Source organism: Sander lucioperca, chromosome 8, assembly GCF_008315115.2.
Source record: "Sander lucioperca isolate FBNREF2018 chromosome 8, SLUC_FBN_1.2, whole genome shotgun sequence".
Classification (NCBI taxonomy): domain Eukaryota; kingdom Metazoa; phylum Chordata; class Actinopteri; order Perciformes; family Percidae; genus Sander; species Sander lucioperca.
Window position 1 is genome coordinate 16,597,564 of NC_050180.1, and position 22,338 is coordinate 16,619,901.

Consider the following 22,338-nt stretch of genomic DNA (forward strand, 5'->3'; position numbering starts at 1 on the left):
AATAAATCCTTTAGTGGCTTGCCAAATGTACGCCGGGTCCGAAACTGAGTCAGTATTGATTGATATAAACTCCGCCAGTTTGGCTTTAAACTCTGTATCAAAAGTTGTGTTTTGGAGAAGGGAATTATTAAATTGCCACCTTCTAGATCTTTCTCTTAACATATCACAATGGAATGTGGTTATCAAACGCTACTGAAACGCTCTCATAAACGCTACTGAAACGCTCTCATAAACGCTACTGAAACGCTCTCATAAACACTACTGAAACGCTCTCATAAACGCTACTGAAACCCTCTCATAAACGCTACTGAAATGCTCTCATAAACGCTACTGAAACGCTCTCATAAACGCTACTGAAACCCTCTCACGCGCAATACTGAAACGCTCTCATAAACGCTACTGAAACGCTCTCATAAACACTACTGAAACGCTCTCATAAACGCTACTGAAACCCTCTCATAAATGCTACTGAAATGCTCTCATAAACGCTACTGAAACGCTCTCATAAACGCTACTGAAACGCTCTCATAAACACTACTGAAACGCTCTCATACACAACACTGAAATGCTCTCATAAACACTACTGAAACCCTCTCACACGCAATACTGAATCACTCTCATATACACAGCTGAAACGGGAATTCACTTTCAATGAGAATGTTTCAGTATAGTGCACAAATCTGTTTCAGTGGTGTTCATGAAAGCATTTCAGTAGTGTTTATGAGAGCATTTCAGTAAGTGTTTATGAGAGCATTTCAGTAGTGTTTATGAGAGCGTTTCAGTTTCTGTTCAACTGAAATGCCTTCCTGTTCAACTGAAATCCTCTCACATGCAATACTGAAATGCTCTCATAAACACTACTGAAACAGATTTGTGCACTATACTGAAACATTCTCATGTACACTATTGAAAGTGAATTCCCGTTTCAGTTGTGTATATGAGAGTGATTCAGTATTGCGTGTGAGAGCGTTTCAGTAGTGTTTATGAGAGCGTTTCAGTAGTGTTTATGAGAGTGTTTCAGTATTGCGTGTGAGAGCGTTTCAGTAGCGTTTATGAGAGCGTTTCAGTAGTGTTTATGAGAGCGTTTCAGTAGTGTTTATGAGAGCGTTTCAGTAGCGTTTATGAGAGCGTTTCAGTAGCGTTTATGAGAGCGTTTCAGTAGCGTTTATGAGAGCGTTTCAGTAGCGTTTATGAGAGCGTTTCAGTAGCGTTTATGAGAGCGTTTCAGTAGCGTTTATGAGAGCGTTTCAGTAGTGTTCATGAGAGCGTTTCAGTATTGCGCGTGAGAGGGTTACAGTAGCGTTTATGAGAGGGTTTCAGTAGCGTTTATGAGAGCGTTTCAGTAGCGTTTATGAGAGCGTTTCAGTAGTGTTTATGAGAGTGTTTCAGTATTGCGCGTGAGAGGGTTACAGTAGCGTTTATGAGAGGGTTTCAGTAGTGTTTATGAGAGTGTTTCAGTATTGCGCGTGAGAGGGTTACAGTAGCGTTTATGAGAGGGTTTCAGTAGCGTTTATGAGAGCGTTTCAGTAGCGTTTATGAGAGCGTTTCAGTAGTGTTTATGAGAGTGTTTCAGTATTGCGCGTGAGAGGGTTACAGTAGCGTTTATGAGAGGGTTTCAGTAGTGTTTATGAGAGTGTTTCAGTATTGCGCGTGAGAGGGTTACAGTAGCGTTTATGAGAGGGTTTCAGTAGCGTTTATGAGAGCGTTTCAGTAGCGTTTATGAGAGGGTTTCAGTAGCGTTTATGAGAGGGTTTCAGTAGCGTTTATGAGAGCGTTTCAGTAGCGTTTATGAGAGCGTTTCAGTAGCGTTCATGAGAGTGTTTCAGTAGCGTTTATGAGAGTGTTTCATTCAGTAGCGTTTATGAGAGCGTTTCAGTATTGCGCGTGAGAGGGTTTCAGTAGCGTTTATGAGAGCGTTTCAGTAGCGTTTATGAGAGCGTTTCAGTAGCGTTTATGAGAGCGTTTCAGTAGTGTTCATGAGAGTGTTTCAGTATTGCGCGTGAGAGGGTTACAGTAGCGTTTATGAGAGGGTTTCAGTAGTGTTTATGAGAGTGTTTCAGTATTGCGCGTGAGAGGGTTACAGTAGCGTTTATGAGAGGGTTTCAGTAGCGTTTATGAGAGCGTTTCAGTATCGTTTATGAGAGCGTTTCAGTAGTGTTTATGAGAGTGTTTCAGTATTGCGCGTGAGAGGGTTACAGTAGCGTTTATGAGAGGGTTTCAGTAGTGTTTATGAGAGTGTTTCAGTATTGCGCGTGAGAGGGTTACAGTAGCGTTTATGAGAGGGTTTCAGTAGCGTTTATGAGAGCGTTTCAGTAGCGTTTATGAGAGGGTTTCAGTAGCGTTTATGAGAGGGTTTCAGTAGCGTTTATGAGAGCGTTTCAGTAGCGTTTATGAGAGCGTTTCAGTAGCGTTCATGAGAGTGTTTCAGTAGCGTTTATGAGAGTGTTTCATTCAGTAGCGTTTATGAGAGCGTTTCAGTATTGCGCGTGAGAGGGTTTCAGTAGCGTTTATGAGAGCGTTTCAGTAGCGTTTATGAGAGCTTTTCACTTGTATGTGTGAGAGCTTTTCAGTAGTGTGTGCCAGCGAATAATCTTCCAGTTGTTTATGTGAGAGTGTTTCAGTAGTGTATGTAAGAGCATTTCACATATGTTTGTCAGAGGTAATTCTGAATAATGTCCCTGACGGCCCTCATACGGAGTGGTCCGTGCGTGCGTCTCGCCATCATCCACATCCAGTTCCAGACAGAAAACGCCGGCTCTGCGGCCGCAGTGAAGGTGAACTCCCTCCCTCTGTGGATCGCTCCCAGGGCGGCCGGGCAGACACACGAGTCCGAGCCGCCCCCAGCGTGTAGCTCATGCCATGTCCCTTCAAACTCCCGAAGCTGCTGGGTTGTGGATGCGATGCAGTCAGGTTGCTCCGGTTCATACACCACAATCTCCTGCATCTCAGGTTCGGCCCCGATGTGTTGCTGCGAGGCACTAATTTCCGCTAACACTCCCCTCACTGTGTCGTAGATCACCGACTCAATCATACTTAGCTACCTCTCCAAGAATCGGGTGATTATGTCCTCCACTTTGGGGATCTTGCTAACATTAGTTGTTACGTTAGCTACAGCCCCATTAGCCGCCATGCTAGCAGATTTCTCTGAACGAGTAGGTAGTTAAGGCGACAACTAGATCGTTTTTTTGTGCCTGCAGGCGTTTCACTGAGTCACCGTGATAACAAACAAAACGATTTGGCGTCGAAGAAAAAATAACAGACCTGGTTATTTAATGAAATACGGAGGTGAATGCCGGAACCCTAGTCTCTTGCAAGAATCGCAGGTGCTGGTCACGTGATCTCCCCTAGAAAATGAGAATTAAAAAAATATTGACATTTTTGTGTGGTGCACAGATGATTAGAAACCTAGATACTATCAGAATCATGTATACATGGATATTAATAATTTATAAAGTTCCATTTACTGTAAATGTCATACAATATCAAAACTGGGATCTTGAGCGCTCAGTGTCAGACAACAAAAAAAGAGACAGAGGAAGAGAGAGAGAGAGAGAGAGAGAGAGAGAGAGAGAGAGAGAGAGAGAGAGAGAATGAGAACATTGAAAAGTGTCAAAAGGCCTCTGCAGATGGAAAGTATACTGCTGGGGACACACCAGACCCAGCAGAGAAAAAAAGAACAGAAAAAAAGACTGAGGAGGGCGGGAAGCTTGGAGAAAACATTCACTCATTTTCCAGAGAAAAAGAGTGTGAGATGGAGAGCTGTGGGAGGGTAATGAGAGTGGGTGTGTCCTGCTCTGTCTGTTCCCTCCCTCCATTATAGAGAGGTATAGATGGTGCACGGGCAGCTAGAAGTCCAGTCTGGTGAGCTGCACTAGTCCTGAGAGCCACAAGCTCAGAGAAGTAGTCCAGCAATCCCAGAAACACCCAGCCCGACTCCTACAGCTACAGCACATATTAACTCAACCTGTTAGCAAAGAGTCATTCAATCAGCGAGGTGACACTAATTGACAACCTCCTATTTCTGTGTCTCATGCTGAACTGAGCTCATTCAGATCACGGCAGCTTGTTACACCTAAACTCAGAGCCGACCACAGCAGAGATGATGATTGGGATGCAGCAACACTCACACAGCTTTCTGGCCCTTTTCCTTGTGGTCTTCGTCGCTGGGATAGTTCTCTCTGGCCCCTCAACTCCCCGCAGGAGCAGAGGTAGGTAATGTTTGCATCAGTGTTAATGTCTTTCACTGAGAAATCCACATCAGGAGACACTATTGAATGCATGTACTGTATTTGTTGGTGATCATGGTCTTCTCCCTTTTGTGGGTGCCCTCCCACAGTCTAAAATCCATGCAAGTAAAAGTGAACTTTATGTGACTGTCTTTCTACGTTAGCCATTTGATGCACTGATGGCTTTTTTATGGTCTTTCTGCCAAATGCATGCTGGGATACGCTTGGAATAACAATATCTTATGTCATAGCTAGTAGGATGAGAAAGGAAGAGAAAGGGTTTCGTAACCATATTGAGACAAGCGTTCACTGCAAAGTATGTTGAGTGATGGATACACTTTGACACATATCGTTTGTGACATCATAAAGAAAATTGGGAGCTTCTGATTTGCAGAAATCCCCAAATACACACATACAGAGCAAGACGTATTCAATTAAGTAACACGTTTCAAGTGCTTATCCTTAGACATCATTCCTCCTTTTATATTGATATCTGCTTAACATACCATCATTACTAGTGACATATGTTTATCATATTTGGCTTTTAATATAGAGGAGGGAGTTAATTCCAGTTTCTGATTTTATTTTAGATCCTGTTCCAAGGTTTTGTTTAAAGAGCAATGCACCATATTTTTTTATTTTCGTCGAATTGTAAAGAAATGAACCCCATTTTTGTATTTTAATTCTATGAATGTCAATCTTATAGTTCTTAAATATATTAAATTATTCATATATTTTGTGACTTCAAGTTATTGAAGCTATTTTGTTCCTTCACTGATGCAATAAAAACAGTACATATTATACACATGGCACCTAAATAGATTCAGTAGGGGATTTGAAAGGGTTCATATTCAATAAGTGGATTTGATTCTGACTATTGAACCCTAAAACCTAAAAGGAAAACCAGCTTTCCTCTCTTCAGCCACCTTTCAGCTTTCAAAACTGCCTTGATTAGAAAGCACTGTTTTTTTACGATCCCTGTGGTTTATCCATATTTCCCTGAAATGAGCTGAGCAGATAGAGTGAAATAGGTCAGTTACTGCTCACAGGTTTTATAAAAGTGTTTCCAGGCTGGGGGTCAGAGGTTAGACTAGTAGACTACCTGATGGGATGACTTTCCTGGAAATGTGCCCACCAAGCAGATAACCTGGGAATTGTTTGTATTAATTGCCTCAGGCAAAAGTATTTTATTGTTTCTTTTTTTCCCAAACTTATTACAGCTCTTTATTATGGATTGTTATCAAACCACCTGCAAAGAGTATTTAAGATTAAACACAGACAGTGCAGTAGAAGTATCATTTCTGGCCAGAGCTAACCAAATTAGTCCAAAATGTGTTGAGATTATCACTACATCTTTGCGTCATAGAAAACATTAACAAACAAAACATAGTTTGAAGATAACCAGATACCCCCATGTGCAGTGTTTTCTTCTCCAACATTCACAAAGGAAAGACAGACTCACTTCACGTCTGATTAGGATTCTCACGACATTCTTGGAAAACAGCAAATTTCCACAAATTGTTTTCCATATTATCTCACTGCACACCTCACTGCACACACACGCACGCACACGCACACGCACACGCACACGCACACACACACACACACACACACACACACACACACTTGCATACACACTGAACTCTGTCTTTTCATCTCTGACTCTATGCTTCCCTACCATGCTCTATTTTGTGAGTTAAACTTGGGCATCCTTTGAAGACTTTTGATGGTAGTAAAAGTGATTTGAGGTGATCAGACTGAAGTCGATATAAAGAGGTAAGCACAGTGGAGAAAAGGCTGCTTGTAACTTGCTGGCTGAACTTGGCTTGCAGACAAATCTCAGTGTGCAGCTTTGGGAGCCAGATGAAAGGAAACTCTGTGTTTTTGCTTTGGGAGGAAAGTTGAATGTCTCTATCTCTGTTCTTCTTGGACCAAGGCCCTTGTTTTAGAGTGAAACATGTTATGCAACGAGGTGTGTTTTCTTTCTTATGTCATAGATACTATAGCATAAGAGGAAGCATATTTAGCTAAGAGGAGGTGATAACTCTTGCTTATCTTAATTATCCCCTGTATTTCTTTTTATTTATTTCATTATCATTATTGATTATTACTTTTAATATGTCCCCAACACAACTTTGCTACTATTGCTGTTTTATTGCTGTATTTATTGTTGTTGTTTTTTTAGTAAGTTAATTGTCGTGTGGTTTGTGGTGTATATTTTAATTTTTCATGTGATGTCTTCCTGCTGCATACAAATTGCCCTTCTGGGACAAAGAATAAAACTGAACTGAACTGAACTGAACATAAGACACACATGTCAGAATTGACAGCTCTAAGCAGTGTTAGATGATCTGTACTAACAAGGCTTTTAATTCACATTTACATGTGCTCACACTCTTTGTAATACAAGAAATTATTTGCCACCCCACATATGGCCTAGAAACTGCTGCTCAGCCAGACAAAACATGGCCACATGTCATGTATAGATTATTGAGAAGGAAATATGGAAGGAGAGAGAGATTAGAGGACCAAACCGATACATTCAAAGCACTCTAGGAAATTGAACGAGGATCAGGTTGATGGAAAGATGGTCACTGACACATATAGGACAGCAAAGATTGAGTGAAGGAAGAGAGGGATGGGATGGATGCACCACAGAGGAGGGGAAAACAGCTGTTGCTCCGTTGAATTTGACAGGTTGGATATATAGTGTGAGAGCGGAGGGGCCAGCATGGTCTCCGCTAAGGTGGGGGGAAAATGACGGAGTATGATCCAAGGCATGGCTCTCTCCTGCTGGGCTGCAAAGTAAGGCCAGAAAAAGACAGGATCAAAGACGCTCCTGCTGAATGACAGTAGACATTCAGAGGGCTGAGTAAACCCGGGCTGCAGGCTTGGGATATTCCCATTAGCGCTAATATATATGTCAGTTCAGTCATTTGTTCACCAGCTAAATTATTTCAAACCCTCTGTGCTCTGGCTGGCACAAGGCTCAGAGACATTGTCACACTTCATTGCATGACACAGATGACTGTTTCACCAAGAGGCCATAAAACATCCGTCTCTGTCTATACGGAGCTGGAAGCCAAGTTTTCTCTCCCACCTTTCCTCGTCCAGGACAAAACCTGAGAGGCTAAAATACTGTTCACTAGAGCTGCGTAAATCACTCAGGAAGGGTATATCTACAGTCATTTTAATTAATTCTATAGACATGAAAGTGTGTGATACATGGGAGTTGTATAGCAATATATATTGCACCAATATCAGAATCAGAATCAGAATCAGAAAAAGCTTTATTGCCAAGTACGTTTACACACACAAGGAATTTGTCCTGGTGCGAAAACACAGCACGTTGCCATGGTGACACCCTTGAACAGTCCAGAACCGATACGACAATCAGCAGGCAGTGGGGAAGACGGGGGAGGAACCAAGAGAGTCTCGCTTGCAGAGCCCCAACAGGGTGACTGTTTGTTCCAAGATACGGCCTTGGCAAGGCCGTTCAGGATAAGGGAGCCGAAAGATTAAATTTGTTTTGTCTACGCGAATGGCTGCTCTAATTTAAACATTCATTCTATTGTCCAACTACACACTGTTCAACTGGTCAATTTTTCTTTCCAAATCCATGACCTTCCTCATGATGGTATCCAAGTGTCATTACCATGTTGTTTTCCATCACGCGATTAATAGTTCCAGTTTGCGAACTGATCGCTTTTCCGACAGCTTCAGTCAGGCCAGGCAGCTTCCTTGGGCTTTGGACAGCTACCAAAGTTACATATTAAGTAGTATAGAGTATACCCTCATTTTGTTAGGGGTATTTACAGTCTCTAGCCCAGCTGTGATTTTCAGCTGCTCAAGACAAACTGACATGACTTTTTTGTGTTACTTCCACCCACATAAACTACCACATTCAATTATACAAAGAGCAGAAAAGTTCTTTTCCATAGCACATTTTGAAAACAAAACAAGCCTTGTAGTCTTGATCCAATGTTTTTTTCCCCTCTTTTTTTAGGCTTTCAGATATTTATAGTTCATTAGTTCGCACATCAGAATTAGTGGAAAAGTCTTAAGATGACCTCAGTGTATTTATTCTCTGAGTGTTTGCTTTAATGCAGTCCTCCTCATCTAGACCAAGAAAGGAGAGAGAGAGTGGAGCATGACAGAGCTGCCAATAGTGGAAATCTGTGGTTTGATAATCAGACAGTAAATCAGGACTCGTTGATGCCTAAACATGTTTGCACGTGCACGATGCACGTTATTTTCGAACACCAAACACATAGAAATATCAATGTTATGCTGACAACCCCATTAAAATACTCCCTTTCCCTGAGGATGATCCATCACTGCTGATGATCCAAGATAGCTGCTCTGCTGAGACAAGATTGAGTTTACAGTTTAAGGGTGTTTCTGCTTTTCAGGCCAGCAGGATTACATCCTCTGGCTATTAGTCCAAAACAGGATGAATACAACGGTGAAATGTTTATTGAATGATGTGGCATTGGTTATTGCATAATCTGACATGTTTATTGGTTGACTCCCAGTGTTTTGATGGATTTCGTACAGTAATCGTTGATGAATTGGTTATGTTCTCTGCATGAGTGTGTCAGACTGCTTATGTCATGAGTTTTAAATGATGGGATTAGTTTTCACTATGAGATTTACAGTATATTATCTTAAAGGGTAACTATCTTTCTTTTTTAACCTGGACCCTATTTTCCTATGGTTTTGTGTGTAAGTGACTGATAGGAACAACAATTGTTTGAAATTGGTCCAGTATTAAGCGTGAACGCTGTAACCGGCAGCCACAGACGGGGTGCAATGTAACCCTATGGGGCAAATGTTTAGCGTCAGTTTGGTCCACAAAAAGTGCATTTTTTTGCCACTAAATGGCTCAGATTACCATTCTAAGTGTCTGACAACATTATGGAAGGGATCCTTACAGAGATAAACCTTTTTAAAACCTCTTAGAGACCTTTCTGTTTAACCAGAAACAGCTCTGAGGTCGTTAGCGCTAAACCCACCAGACTCCATTTAAAAAAAAAACTTACTTTTAGCGTGTATAGAGCCAACATATCACATGTTTATCTGTAAACTATGTGTTTATTTCAACCAAAACTAGAGTTGTGATGGTTGGAAAAGTGGAAAGACGACCCAAAACAGCTTTTCATAGTTTTATTTTGTTTCTGTCAATTTTGAATGAAGTGAATTTTACGATGCTGAAATTACTGTTTATTTACATGGAGTCTGGTGGCTTTAGCGAATGCAATTTCGCGTGTATTTTCATGTTTAAAAAAAAAATCTTACTCTTTAACAGAAAGGTCAACCTCCTTCGAAATCCTTTCCATAATGTTGTCAGACACTTAGAATATTGACCTGAGCCTGTCAATGGCAAAACAAGCACTTTTGTGAACATAAATACAAGCTGCACAATTGCCCTATTAACTTACATTGCAGCTTGTTTTGCCGCTGCCGACTGCAGCGATCTCGCTTAATACTGGACCAATGTCAAAGATTGTTGTTCCCATCAGTCACTTAGGTACAAAAACACAGGAAAATAGGATTGAATAAAAATAGTAGTTACCCTTTAAAGACCGTGTAAGTATGTGAGTGGAAATGACATTCGTGAAGCTGTCTCCAGAATATGTCCCCATCTCTCCATGACATACAGATTAAATTATTTTAAATTTATTGTTGGATATGTCATGGCATATTTGGCATGTTTGCTGCTCTAAACATTTCCCTATGATTGGTTATGAACACAGACAGATTATGAGACAATTGGCCCCTGGGCATAGACATGTAAAAGGGGACCCGCCCCTCCGACATAAGAGCAAGACCCATAGATTGAAATAGGTTGTTTTGCATCTGTGGTAATTTTATGTCTCTTTTTGGTTGGTTTTTGTCTAAGTGTGGTTGCTTTTGTTGGGTATCGGTAGGGTACAGATTTAATTATTGGCAAATTATCAAAGATGTTTTTGTCAATATTAATAAAGATATGAATATGGTTATTAAAAACTTTATCAAATCGACAAACAATCAAAACGGGGCACCACCCTGGAAGTCAGGGACCAATAATCAAACTGTGAAACAGTCTCATTAGGTGGTTCCCTTTAAAATACCGATCTGAATTAACTTGGTTAATTTATCTGGTATATTCTAAAGGAACAAAAGGAAGGGTGAATCCAAGCAACGACCTGTTTAACCAGCTTATTACAATAAGTACACAAATAATCACAGACAACTGCTATTTAAAATATAGTAGAATTTATTAACTTCAAAATTATCAATGGCCAATCAATAATCCTTCGATCAATTAAAACCAATATACTTTTTTAACCTACAACAAAACAAAGCAAAAACAAACCAGCACGTGATGTGATCTGTGTGTGAGAGCGAGAGCGAAAGCGAAAGCGAGAGGAGGAGGGGGTGACGCAACCCGGGGTTGCTCGGCCACGCCCAGATTAGCCATTAGCTCATTGAAGCTAGGCTATGTGTTAACTGCACAAAAACTATTTAGCCTCAAGAGGGCGGTAGTGGGCTGCGTTGCAGGCTCCAGTTAGCTCTCAAACTAACGTGTTGCTGACAAAGAGGGACACACTAGCTACTTCGCTATGGGCTAGCTGTTTAGCTATATACGCACGTGCATGCGTGGGCGTGTGTGTGTTTGTGTTTAGAGAAAGAGAAATGGAGGGAAAACATACTTAAAAGAAAGAAAGCACTTGAAGATCTTGATCTCTGTGGGTTGGAAATAATCGCTCTCTCCGTTTACTCGAGATTCTAACTTAACTCGACGTTACAGCAGAATCTGAGGTTTTGTTTAACGAGAGAGAGGGTTATTTTCCCCACTCCTTTCTGCGAGCGCATAGCTGACTCCGTGGTAACAATAATCACACCCTCATCCGTTCCACGGGGATGATATGCAGTGTTTTGGCTATATCACCGCCGTAGTTGACTGACGGAGGGTAGGATTATGGCTCCACTTCTCCAGTAATTAAACTTCCCACGGCGGGGAGTAAAAGCTACAGTTCAACACAGTTTCAACACAACTTCAACAATATCGGGATCAGAGATACATTCACAGCCAAACAGATTAATAATCAAAGCGTGCAGCAATAGCACCATATTAATCAGATCACATTAATGGCAACACAAATAGCAACAATAGCAAATTACTCGTTAATAATACACCATGTTCTAATCTGACCAGAACACTATAAAGCCTCTTACTTTGAATGTGTAGTTCACTTAGTTTGTTTGGCAGATCCTCCACGATGAACAGAAAGTGATTTAAAACACGGGCCCGTGATTTAATGAAACAGAAAAGCTCCCTCCAGCAGTTGGATTCTGAGCTCTGTCAGAGTCGACTTGGAAAAACAGGGTAATTTACCCTCTGCAGATTTGGTGAGAGAAACGATCTTCTTCACCGGGACCCCCTTTTTGTAGTATCACCCAGATACTAGCTATGTAGCTCACCTCGGCCTGCGAGTTGATGCTGTTGACTTTTTGGCAGCTACTGACATGTCTCCTGTTCAGTAACGAATCACAACTTTCCAACAGAAATGTTAACAGTCACTTTAAACAGAGGCTCTGTTTCTGCCTGGTAGGCCTGTTCAGTAATCCATCCATGGTTAGTAAGGGTAAGATTATGGATTCAATTATCGTTTAGTTACATGTCTTTTGGTGTGGTTGTAAATCTTCAATGATCTAATTTATTTGACTTTGTCAGAGTCATCAGCAGAGCTGCCTTCAGGAAGAATTTGGATTCAAATAATCAATCATTATTTTTCCTCACTATTTATCCACACAAACACACACAAGATGGCTTTGCAGATTTTTTTTTTTATTCTGGAAAGCTAAATGTCAATAGTTTTCTTTTGTACTGTAGTTGATTGATTATCAGGGCTGTGAGTGGATTTGTTCCTAAAGCTTCATTCATTTTACTCTGGAAATACTGATAAGTCTAAGCGGTGTGTGAGCCAAATGGGGGTTGTAGGACCGAGCCAGTGCTTGCTTGTACTGGAGTTTAAAATGTGCTGCCAGAAGTTTCCTAATGTTTCATATGCTCTGAGCCGCTCTCCCTCTGAACCAATCTCCCTTGTGTTTTATTGGAAATATTGATGGAAGAAACAAAACAAATGCAGTTTTGATAGGAAACACATAGCTGGAAAATCCTGGGGGTATTTTTCAAATCCAGGGCTTCCCCCTCTTTCACTGTCAGTGTCTGTTTTGGCCTCTGGCAGCTGTTGGCAGTATTCGTCATGCAACGTTCCACTATTTCATTTAATGCTGAAATATGAGCCAAGGACATGCTGTGGAGAGTATCAAGTACAAGCCATAATCCAAGCAGAAAGTTCAGTGTTTTAAACCTCGAAGACTAAGACGGGTGTAGGTTTAGGCCCCCATAGATTAATTTGTGATTTTCACTGCGTAAACATGATAGAAACAGAGGATGGAATATAATTGAATTTATGAATGTGACCTTAATTCTATTTGGATTTAAAAAGGGCTTGAATTAATGTATTAAAACTTGCTTTATATGATAAAAACAGAAATACCATGTAGTAAAAAACAGGCTTTAATTAACAAAACTGTATATCTTTCTATTACCACTGTTCACCATTTACACCAATCACAGCCATTCTCACATAAAGGCGGTCCTTTTTAAATATGACTCCCTCCTCACTGATCCCTGATACACTGAAACTGCAACTCTGCTCTGTGTGTGTGTGTGTGTGTGTGTGTCTCTCTCTCTCTTTCACACATACACACACACACACACACACACACACACACACACACACACATTGACATCACTTTTTAAGAAACTGCACATCTTCTGCCAGATCTAATCAGCAGAGCCTAGGTACAGATATTTGATGAGTACAGGCATCAAAGGGTGGTTCATAATAAACCAAAGCCAACACGACCTGTTCTGAGGGCATTTCTGAGCACAGGCACATATTAAACCCACTAACACCCCTAAAAGCTTCTTATTCAGTTAGAAACCCAATAAAAAGTATTATTAGGTACTTCTTCAATTGTTGTGCTAGCTTAATAAACTCCCTATTATTAGCTTCCTCTTAGCATCAACTTACACCTTAGCAGAATTTTAACCAGCAGCAAATCTGCTTTGACTGCATGGACTCCCTGAGTGGACACCTGAAGTGATGGAGGACAGAAGTGTCATAAACTAGACGTAACTCTGTGAAGTCTTCCTCACAAACTTTTCAAAATATAAAAAGAGAGTTTTTTTTAGGGTTGTTTAAATTTCCCCATTTTTGTGCTGTATTTATTTCCTGGTTGCTGTCTGTATGGATTAAGTCTCACTTTTTGTGACATTGTTGTATTTGTGGCAGTTTATATATATTTTGAACTTAAGTTCTACAATATTAAACTCCATTTCCCATGTATACTTGCATAAAAAAGCCCAGGTGTGCTCTATTTGATGTCATTAGAAGCTCTGAGACTTCTTTTGTAAAACATTTACCATGGTGAAGGTCTATAATGACCAAAAGCTTTGTTCAATCTTAAAATACTTGCATTGGACTAAAATGTGCAGAAACCTTTACAGGTCCTTCGTGCAACTTACTGTGTCCTATATCATGTGATGTGATATTCTCAAAATCAGTGTTTAATGGAACAGTTGTGTCTTCTCCTGTCTCCCCAGTGCGACGTCAGAACATGAAAGTCCGTATCAACGCCACAGGAGACACCATCGTGATGACGTTTTTGCGTCCCAACCCTGACACCAAGCTTGAGGGTTACATCCTGGGCTACGGCAGCAGCATGTTCTCCAAACAGTTCATTCAGCTGCCTGAGAACGGACAGCCGTATGAGACTGAGTTTGGTAAGAAAGGCTGTTGATATGTCCACCTAGAAATGAGGAACAGACTGCTATTACGCACATGTGAATTGTATTTTGCTCCTCTGCTGTGTTTAGATGCTGAACCCAAGTACCTTATCGCTGTACAGCCCATCCCAACCAATGAGGTGAAAAAGCAGTGCACAGGTAATTCTTCTACAGGCATGTTATGAAAAATATTCATCATCAAGGTGACGTGGTAAAAATTTGCACTTGGGATTGAGGTGGACATGGAGGTAAAAGTATAATTTGTTCTCAGGTAAAGTGGAACTGCAGAAGCCGCTACACCTAGTCCTTGGGTCAGTGACCCCCACCTCAGTTATCTTGTCTTGGGGGACCCTTCTGAAAACTCCCTATGAAGGCAACGTCATGAATGACTGTCTAGAGGATGGGTGAGATGCACTAACACACACACATTTTTAAGAACTTAACTGTCATGCAACAGAGCAGGGGTTTTCAAAGTCTGACACTGTGGACCCCCCAGTTTTTCTTCTGTTTAATAAATTTAAAAAAAGCCATTTTGGAACAATTTCATCAAAAACAAATCCTAGTTTGCCTTTTGGAACAAATCTCTTCTTGGTTTTATGTCTATGTCTATGTATTAGTTTCACATGTGTCTTCTGAATGAAGGGATAGAAGCATGCATCAGTTATTTTGTGGGAAGAGTAGCAAATTTCTGTCATAGCATCAAAACATTGTTTCCTGATTGTGCAGTTCATGCTAGAATATACAGTGTTAAACTGCACTGGAAAACTTGAGATAGACATTTTTTTGCAAGGAGTGCATACATTTATATTTATTTTTATATGAGCATACACTAAGCTCAAACCCCTGCAGTTGTTAAGATAAGTTCTAGCATGACATTTAAGTATTTCTTGTACTAGATATTCTATCATCTGGATGTCTGAATTTTGTTAAAGATGTAGGATTTACTGTTTTATCTTCATGTTCTGTTTTTGCTCTGTCTTCGGCTCAGACACTACACAGTGCGTTATCGTGAGAGAAACAGGAAGTGGAACTACCAGACCTGCCCAACTAGCGACACGGTCATTGATAACCTGAGGCCCAACACAGTCTATGAATTTGGTGTCCAGCCCAACTCTAAGGATGGCACTGGAGTGTGGAGCAAGCCAGTCATTCACAACATCTCAGGAGGCATTGAGGGTATGTCTGATGTTGGTTTTTCATATGATATTTTCACTCACACTACAACTAAAACTATACTCTTGCTATGGCTGTTGCAAATAGGAAAAAAGTAATCCAAGTAAAGTAGATCCGTGCAGTATTTGTCACGTGGCCAGAAATAGTTTTTTGTATTTAAATATGTATCTTCAAGGAAGAAAAAGGCCAGATGCTTCTTTAACGATATGCCTCTGGCCTTCAGAATAAGTGGGAACATGTTTTTAAGCAGAATTTGTCACCAGGATTTTTTTGGACAAAATTATAGTTGAATGATGTTTAATTTAGAAAAACCTGTGTTTTGTTGTTCAATGTTACACAGCCCCTAAGAAAGTATTGCTTCATGTTGTTTCTGTTCTTTTTTAGTCTTGATAGTCTAAATATTTTGTGTATAAATCTGTTTCATCATATCATTTAGGAAACAGCTCTTTTGCTATTTTAGCAGTGTTTTCATGTGACTACATGATGGCAGCAGGAGATACTAACCAGTCTTACTAAATCAAAACCATCTTGTAGTTAACTTGTATTAAGCCACTACTGAGGAACTCTCTCATTCAATCTTCCAAGATGAAATGGGATTTGAGCAAAGCATGTGGTTTTGTTTAGTTATTTCACTTTATATTAGTTTCGATGTGATTGTTTTCCTTACTGAATTTTTATTTGTGCCATATTTTCTAGAGAAGGCCATCAGGAAAATCTTTAAACGCCCTGTCAACCCTGTGGTATGTATTGGACACACTTAATTTCTAATCTAAGCATAACCAAAGCATTATAAATAATATCATGAAGCTGTATTGTTTAAGATTTTCTTACATCAGTGTTGTATTGTAATAATATGTGAAATTAAATAAGTGTTAGTGTACTGAGACTGCATAGGTACACCTCCTCATCTCAAAATAAATACTTTTGGGAACAGGGTGTATATTTGGAACAGGCAACAGGCTTTAGAGTCCATGTTGTGCACTTTAGTGAGCTTATGCTATTCTCAGGGTTGTTTGCCTCATTAGTTTTCCATCCAACTGCTGAATGGAAACGGCACCAGTGCAGCCAGGACCGGCCAAGCCAAGAGAGCAGTCTGTAGCTAGCTAACTTCTTGGGTGGAATAAAAAACGAGATGTGAAGGAAGGATAAAGGAGGAAGCATAACAGTGTAAAAAAATGAGTTGAAAGGAGAAGGGTGGCAATGATTTACTGACAGTGGAGGGCTGATGTGTCACATGGCCCTGCCTCTACACTCGTAAAACATCACAGCTGTTGAGAATCAGCCACTTGCCCTTCCAGAGGGAAACTTCAAATAACAAGTTTCTCAGCAGGGACTTTGCCAATTTGAGATGGAGTAGATGGCCTAAGACTTATGAAACACAGACCCATTTCCACCTGGTATTAAAATCTGATCTGAGTGATCCGATCACAAGTGGACAGCCTTACGTAAGTACCAGGTGGAAATGCGGCCACAGAGAAAGAGGCAGAGAAAGAGATTGAGGTCAAATGCTATCACCTAGACTTGTTGTGATCATTACAAAGACTAATGACCAATTCTCCCCCTTGTCTTTTTGTCTTTCACCCTTCAGAAACCTTTAACGCCAGTTCCCCAATCCTTCCCCTTTCCTCCTCGTCATGGTAAGCCAATAGAGACATGTGGCTTTTGGGCTAACCCACCGAACCGTTTTTAATACAGATGCAGAATTGTTGTAAGATATGATTTATTGCTATACAGAAATGTTTTTCAGCCCTTTTCACTATCCCCTGCTTTAAGACTCATAACTGGAACATTTTTAACTAGAACCTTTGATTTATCACTTTTGCAGGACATCATCATATCCAGTCTAACTTTTTTTTATTCACAACTTTTATTTTATTTGCTGGGCACAAATTTTTTAAACTGTGCCCATAATGACGGGCTTAGCACAAAATAATATGTTCCACAAATCAAGATAAAGAGACCAATAAACACCAATCTACCAAAAAGTATGTTCATTTTTAACTATTTTTCATTAGTGATGCAACCTACTTTACCTTTGAACATGGCTATCAATCAATATTGTTTAAATAGCAATAGCTCAAATGAGTAATGTGAAATGGGTCATTTTAAGTAATCATTATCAACCGACTCTGCAGTTCCCCTTCAGCTCTACGGTTTCAGCATCTATCATCTCAGTGTTTTAGGCTCACAACTTTAACTATTATGATTTAAGCAGGATTTATGGTTCTGCAGGAGCTCTACGCAGAGCTGACGCCACAGCCGTAAGTGGCCTGAGGTTTATACTTGGGCGCTGGTGTCTGGGTCGTTCTAGCGTATCTCTTTAAGAGAATAGTAGAGCCGGCATGTGTGTATACTGGGCAGTATGGGGAGATGTGCAACGCTACGAAGCCACGGCCAAGCGGGCCAATCACAGTTGTCGCTGTCTGCGTCGCCGCAATGTGTTTTCATTTTTTGAGAGGTGCGCGTCAGGCTGCGGCGTAGGGTCTGTATCTACATGTATCTACACTTACCTATGGCGTGGATTTAACGCAGGACCATAAATTGGGCTTTACTCTAACTGTACAACTTCGGCCACAACAGGCAGCTGTTTTCAGCCAAAAAAAGCACTTAAAAATCCACTGTGTACACTACCTGCTCAGCACCAAACAGCAGACACATAAAGTTAGCAACTAGCTGGTGGAGTATTTAGCAGCTAAAGAGATATTTTTCTCAGGAGTTGGTGAAGCCCAAACAACAGAGCTAAAATGAGAATGAATAATATTCGTCTCTTTATCATATCAGCTAAGGTGATAATATGTTAATTTTGTATTTACAGCCTGTATATACACAGAACATAATATGCCAGGTTCAGATAGTCTAGGAATAAACTGATCAACATTGCACATTTTGCTGATGGGTACAATACAAAAATATAATGCAGGGGGCATTGTTTCATCCAAAACACATTTTGCTGTTGTGAAGTAGGTGCATGAACATAATTCCTACATAACTCTTTTTTTCAGGACTATGAGGACATCTTATGTGTGACTCCTTGACTTAAATCTCTCCTCCCCTGTCCTTGTCAGTTCTCCATAACAGGACCCAGGGCAGACTGCCCGTCTCCCGGAACATAGCCCCAAAGACAACTCTTGGTAATGACTTTTCTGACCTAAAGAGTTCAGAGGTCAGAAAAACCTTACCTCTGACCATTCTACCTGACTTCTCTCTCTATCCTGCTAATGGTTTACTGCACATACACCATTTTTGTACATTCTGCAGGACATATAGTAAATACATTTCTCCCGGGTCTACTAACGTACACTATATTTCTCAGCTCCCACAACAACTACTAGACAGGAATCTCTGCTGACCCCTGGACCCACCCTGCCTGTGGTCACCAAACGGCCAATCGGTAAACAGTTAATCATGGTACTTTTTGAAAAAGCTTTATGGCTCTCATTCAGGCTGTATGCAGTAATATACTTGACAGACTGTAATTGAAGAGGCTGTCAATGCTTTACACTGTCCTTTTGTAATTAGCTGCATGAGTAAGAGTAACATGCTCTGAGTGGGTGCTAGACCCTCCCTGTGGAAACTGATGGTGTCAGCTGTTTGGGTTGTAATGACTGTAAGGTAGGTGGCCTTGGCTGCATGGCAATTTAGCAGCAACAAAGCTTGCAGGGATTCTTAATGACAGTTCCTAGGTTCTGTTATGTATATCGAGTTATTTTTACAGTGATTTTCAATATATACCACAATAGGACCACAATTTTATCTTAGAACCCTATTAGGTGCTGCTCAGTCAAACAATCCATTTCAGATCATTCATATCTCAAATATACAGATTGTATTTTGTTACGTTTCTTTGGCATTTGTAAACCGTTCATTACCAACTCAATCTTGTATCAGTCCAATATACTATATATGTTAATATGTCAGTTTTTTCTTTCAGTTTATTTACAGTATAATACATTTATCACCATTTTTGTTGATGACACACCTGAGGCTTTTGCTTTCGATGCAACGCAGGCGATGGTGTGAAATCTGCATGACATAACTGCATGCACATGACATTCCTCTCTTTCCTGCAGGAATTTGTACCTTCCTTTTTTGTATTATCCTGTCCTTGTGTCCCTTTCTCCAACATATATCTTGTATTATATTTGCAAATAACCTTAATTCTTATCAATAAAGCTAGAATGTTGTCATATAAATGCTAGGTTCCAATTCAGGGCCTGGATACATCTCAATACAACCAAATAGACCTGTTCAATTTCCAAGGCTCCTTCAAATGCAGCCTGAATTTGAAAGGATGCAACTGTTATATTATTTGCAACCCCACTATCAATTTTGCACCAGTCAGTTATTCAATGTAGCATTAATTGGTTGATTTGGAGGATCCAGTCCCTGTATTGAGATGGCTATAGTTTCCGTTTCTTTTTGATATACAGAAGGCAATACCAGGAAATAATCATTTGGCCAATGTTCCCTGTTCTTGGTTGGTTGGCTAATTCAACTAAATTGGCCAACAACACCCAAAAACAGAGGTATTTTCAACATTACATGGCCGTAAAGTTGAGTAGAGGTACTAAATGCCTCAAATGCAATGTTATCTGTTGCTTTCCTGTTGTTTCTCTGTCTCTCTCTTTCTCTTATTTTCTGACTTCCTCTTTTTACCCTCTCATTCTCTTTCACTGAGGTGAACATCTGATTGAAGATTGAACAATCAATTAAGAATGGTCCATCAAAATCCCACAGCAAGCAATCAGTCAGCAACTATTAAACCCTCATGTGATATAGCCTCTTAGAGGCACAGCCAATGGATTTGGATGGTTGTCGCTGACAGGCGTCCTGGCCCTGGTAGCTGAGCCTTTCTGTAGTAACACGGCTGTTACATTTCAAATACCTCTATATGGTCGGCCTTTGAAATTGGACCCTCCTCTATCTGACGTGCCAGGTAGAAGTTATTGTGTAACCTGTGCTTTATTCCAAGATTAGCTCTATGAGTTCTCAGGCCAGTAGCTGTTGATCTAAATTTCAGCTGTTCCCTAACTGCCTTTATGTCTTGCTTTTATTATTTTCTAAACAATAAAATAACATTTTGTTATTTTAATTTGGAAAAGACTCTTTCCTACAGAATATTATATTTGAAATTTTACAGCGCAGTATTGTGGCTTCATGGCCATATTTTCTCTCTCTCACACAACCCAGGAGGAGGAGACCTTTCCAGATCTGTCTTGCCTCCTTTGATGGAGGTCCTTTTAGCTCCCAAGCCCCGTCCTCCACTACACACAACCACCATGGCGTTTGTACCAGTTCCCCATACAGATGTAAATGAACACGGAGAACATCCTCTGAGACAACATCCCCAGTCACAACCTCATTCACAACCTCAACCAAATCCCCTGCTCCAGCCCCAGTATCGGCCACCACCACAACCAAATCCCCAAAGAGAAACATATCAAATCTGGGTGCAGGCTCATCCTCAACCACAACCCCAACCAACATCCCAGCCCATACCCCAGACCCAACCACAACCCCAACTCACATCCCAACCCATACTCCAGACACAACCACAACCCCAACTCACATCCCAGCCCATACCCCAGACCCAACCACAACCCCAACTCACATCCCAACCCATACTCCAGACACAACCACAACCCCAACTCACATCCCAAACCATACTCCAGACACAACCCCAACCCCAACTCACATCCCAAACCATACTCCAGACACAACCCCAACCCAAATCCCTGCCTATACTCCAGACACAACCCCAACCAACATCACAGCCTATACTCCAGACCCAACCTCAACCCCAACCAACATCCCAGCCCCAAATCCAGACCCAACCTCAATCACAACCCCCATCATCACCAAAGCCACACCCCCAATCACAGCCTAAAACCACAACCCAGATCCAGGCTGAACCACAACCTCAAACAACACACCAGCCCAAACACCAGGCCCAACCTCAAACACATCCGCATACAAAGACCCAGCCTCCCCAGCCCACACCCATGGCACATCCTCAAACACCTCAAACAACACTACATAACATACCGCAGACCCAACAAGTACTACCAAACCTACAGCCCCAACCTCAATCACAATTTCGATCTACAACTGAGCCACAAACCCGAACACAACCTCAACCAAAGACCAACCCACAGCCTCAGCCACAACCTCCACTAAAAACCAATCTAGAGCCTCAACTAACCACCAAGCAGCAGTCTAAGGCCCAACCAACACTTAAACCAAATATCATCCTTTTCCGACCCAAGCTCAAAACACAGCCTCAACCAAAGAGTCAACCCAAGCCCCAGCAACCACCTCAAATAAAAAAGCAGCCAAAGCCTCAACGACACCCTCAACCAAAAAAACAAAAGCCCCGAACTAAGGACCAACAAGAACCTCACCCAAAGATTCAGCCGTGGCCCCAAACAAAACCTCCAACAAAGACCCAGGCCCAACCTTTATCTCATTCTCAACCCACTCCCCAACCACAACCTTCACCAAATGGCCAGACTCAATCCCCGCTTGAACCTCCTTCCAAGCCACAACCTCAACCTGGGCTTCAGTCTCAGACCAGGACCTACTCTGATCCCACCAAGGTCACCCCAAGGCAGGCAGTCTCTACGGGTAAAGACCCTTCTTTTTGCCATCAGCAATCCACACAATCAAGTATTAAGACCTGATCTAAAGTTACATTTTAAAAGGGGCATATTCATTTAAAATATTTGTATTGAGTTTTTAAGGAAAAGTTGTCAAAACCAGAAGCTGGTAATAAATTCAGCAGATTTTCAGGTAATGTTGATGAGTTGTTAAAAAAAACATATCCTTGCAATATATTTTGTATTTAGAAACTCCTCCAAACCATGATTAAATGTTCTAAATTGGTAGTGAGAGACAAAGAGACAGAGAGTCCATAGTGTATATGGACTATTACTTTGTTTTGCCAATGTACCATCTAAATTGGTCCTCCAGTCAGAGTTGACTGTCAGTCAGACAGTCTGACTACATGAAAGATTTTACTCTTCATGGATATCATGGTCACAACAAATACCCTTAATAGCTGCATTGATTTAAAACCAACAATAATCCCATTGTCCA

At 40.9% G+C, this 22,338-nt stretch overlaps 1 protein-coding gene across 8 annotated transcripts in view; it reads left to right on the top strand.

The window, feature by feature from the left end:
- The first annotated feature begins 3,829 nt into the window (after positions 1-3,829).
- LOC116045536 (target of Nesh-SH3) overlaps positions 3,830-22,338 on the top strand; it is a 31,973-nt gene continuing 13,464 nt past the window's right edge. For 2 of the 8 annotated variants that reach the window (XM_036004342.1, XM_036004340.1), the window contains exons 1-11: positions 3,830-4,208; positions 13,888-14,067; positions 14,161-14,229; positions 14,342-14,474; positions 15,059-15,246; positions 15,940-15,983; positions 16,832-16,880; positions 18,309-18,374; positions 18,557-18,634; positions 20,434-20,691; positions 20,728-21,867. In XM_036004342.1, the coding sequence (XP_035860235.1) occupies positions 4,100-4,208; positions 13,888-14,067; positions 14,161-14,229; positions 14,342-14,474; positions 15,059-15,246; positions 15,940-15,983; positions 16,832-16,880; positions 18,309-18,374; positions 18,557-18,634; positions 20,434-20,691; positions 20,728-21,867 (2,314 nt within the window). In that variant the 5' untranslated portion in view covers positions 3,830-4,099. The remainder of the gene's footprint in view (positions 4,209-13,887; positions 14,068-14,160; positions 14,230-14,341; positions 14,475-15,058; positions 15,247-15,939; positions 15,984-16,831; positions 16,881-18,308; positions 18,375-18,556; positions 18,635-20,433; positions 20,692-20,727; positions 21,868-22,338) is intronic. The other 6 variants (XM_036004346.1, XM_036004344.1, XM_036004341.1 and 3 more) reach the window with 5 other exon arrangements.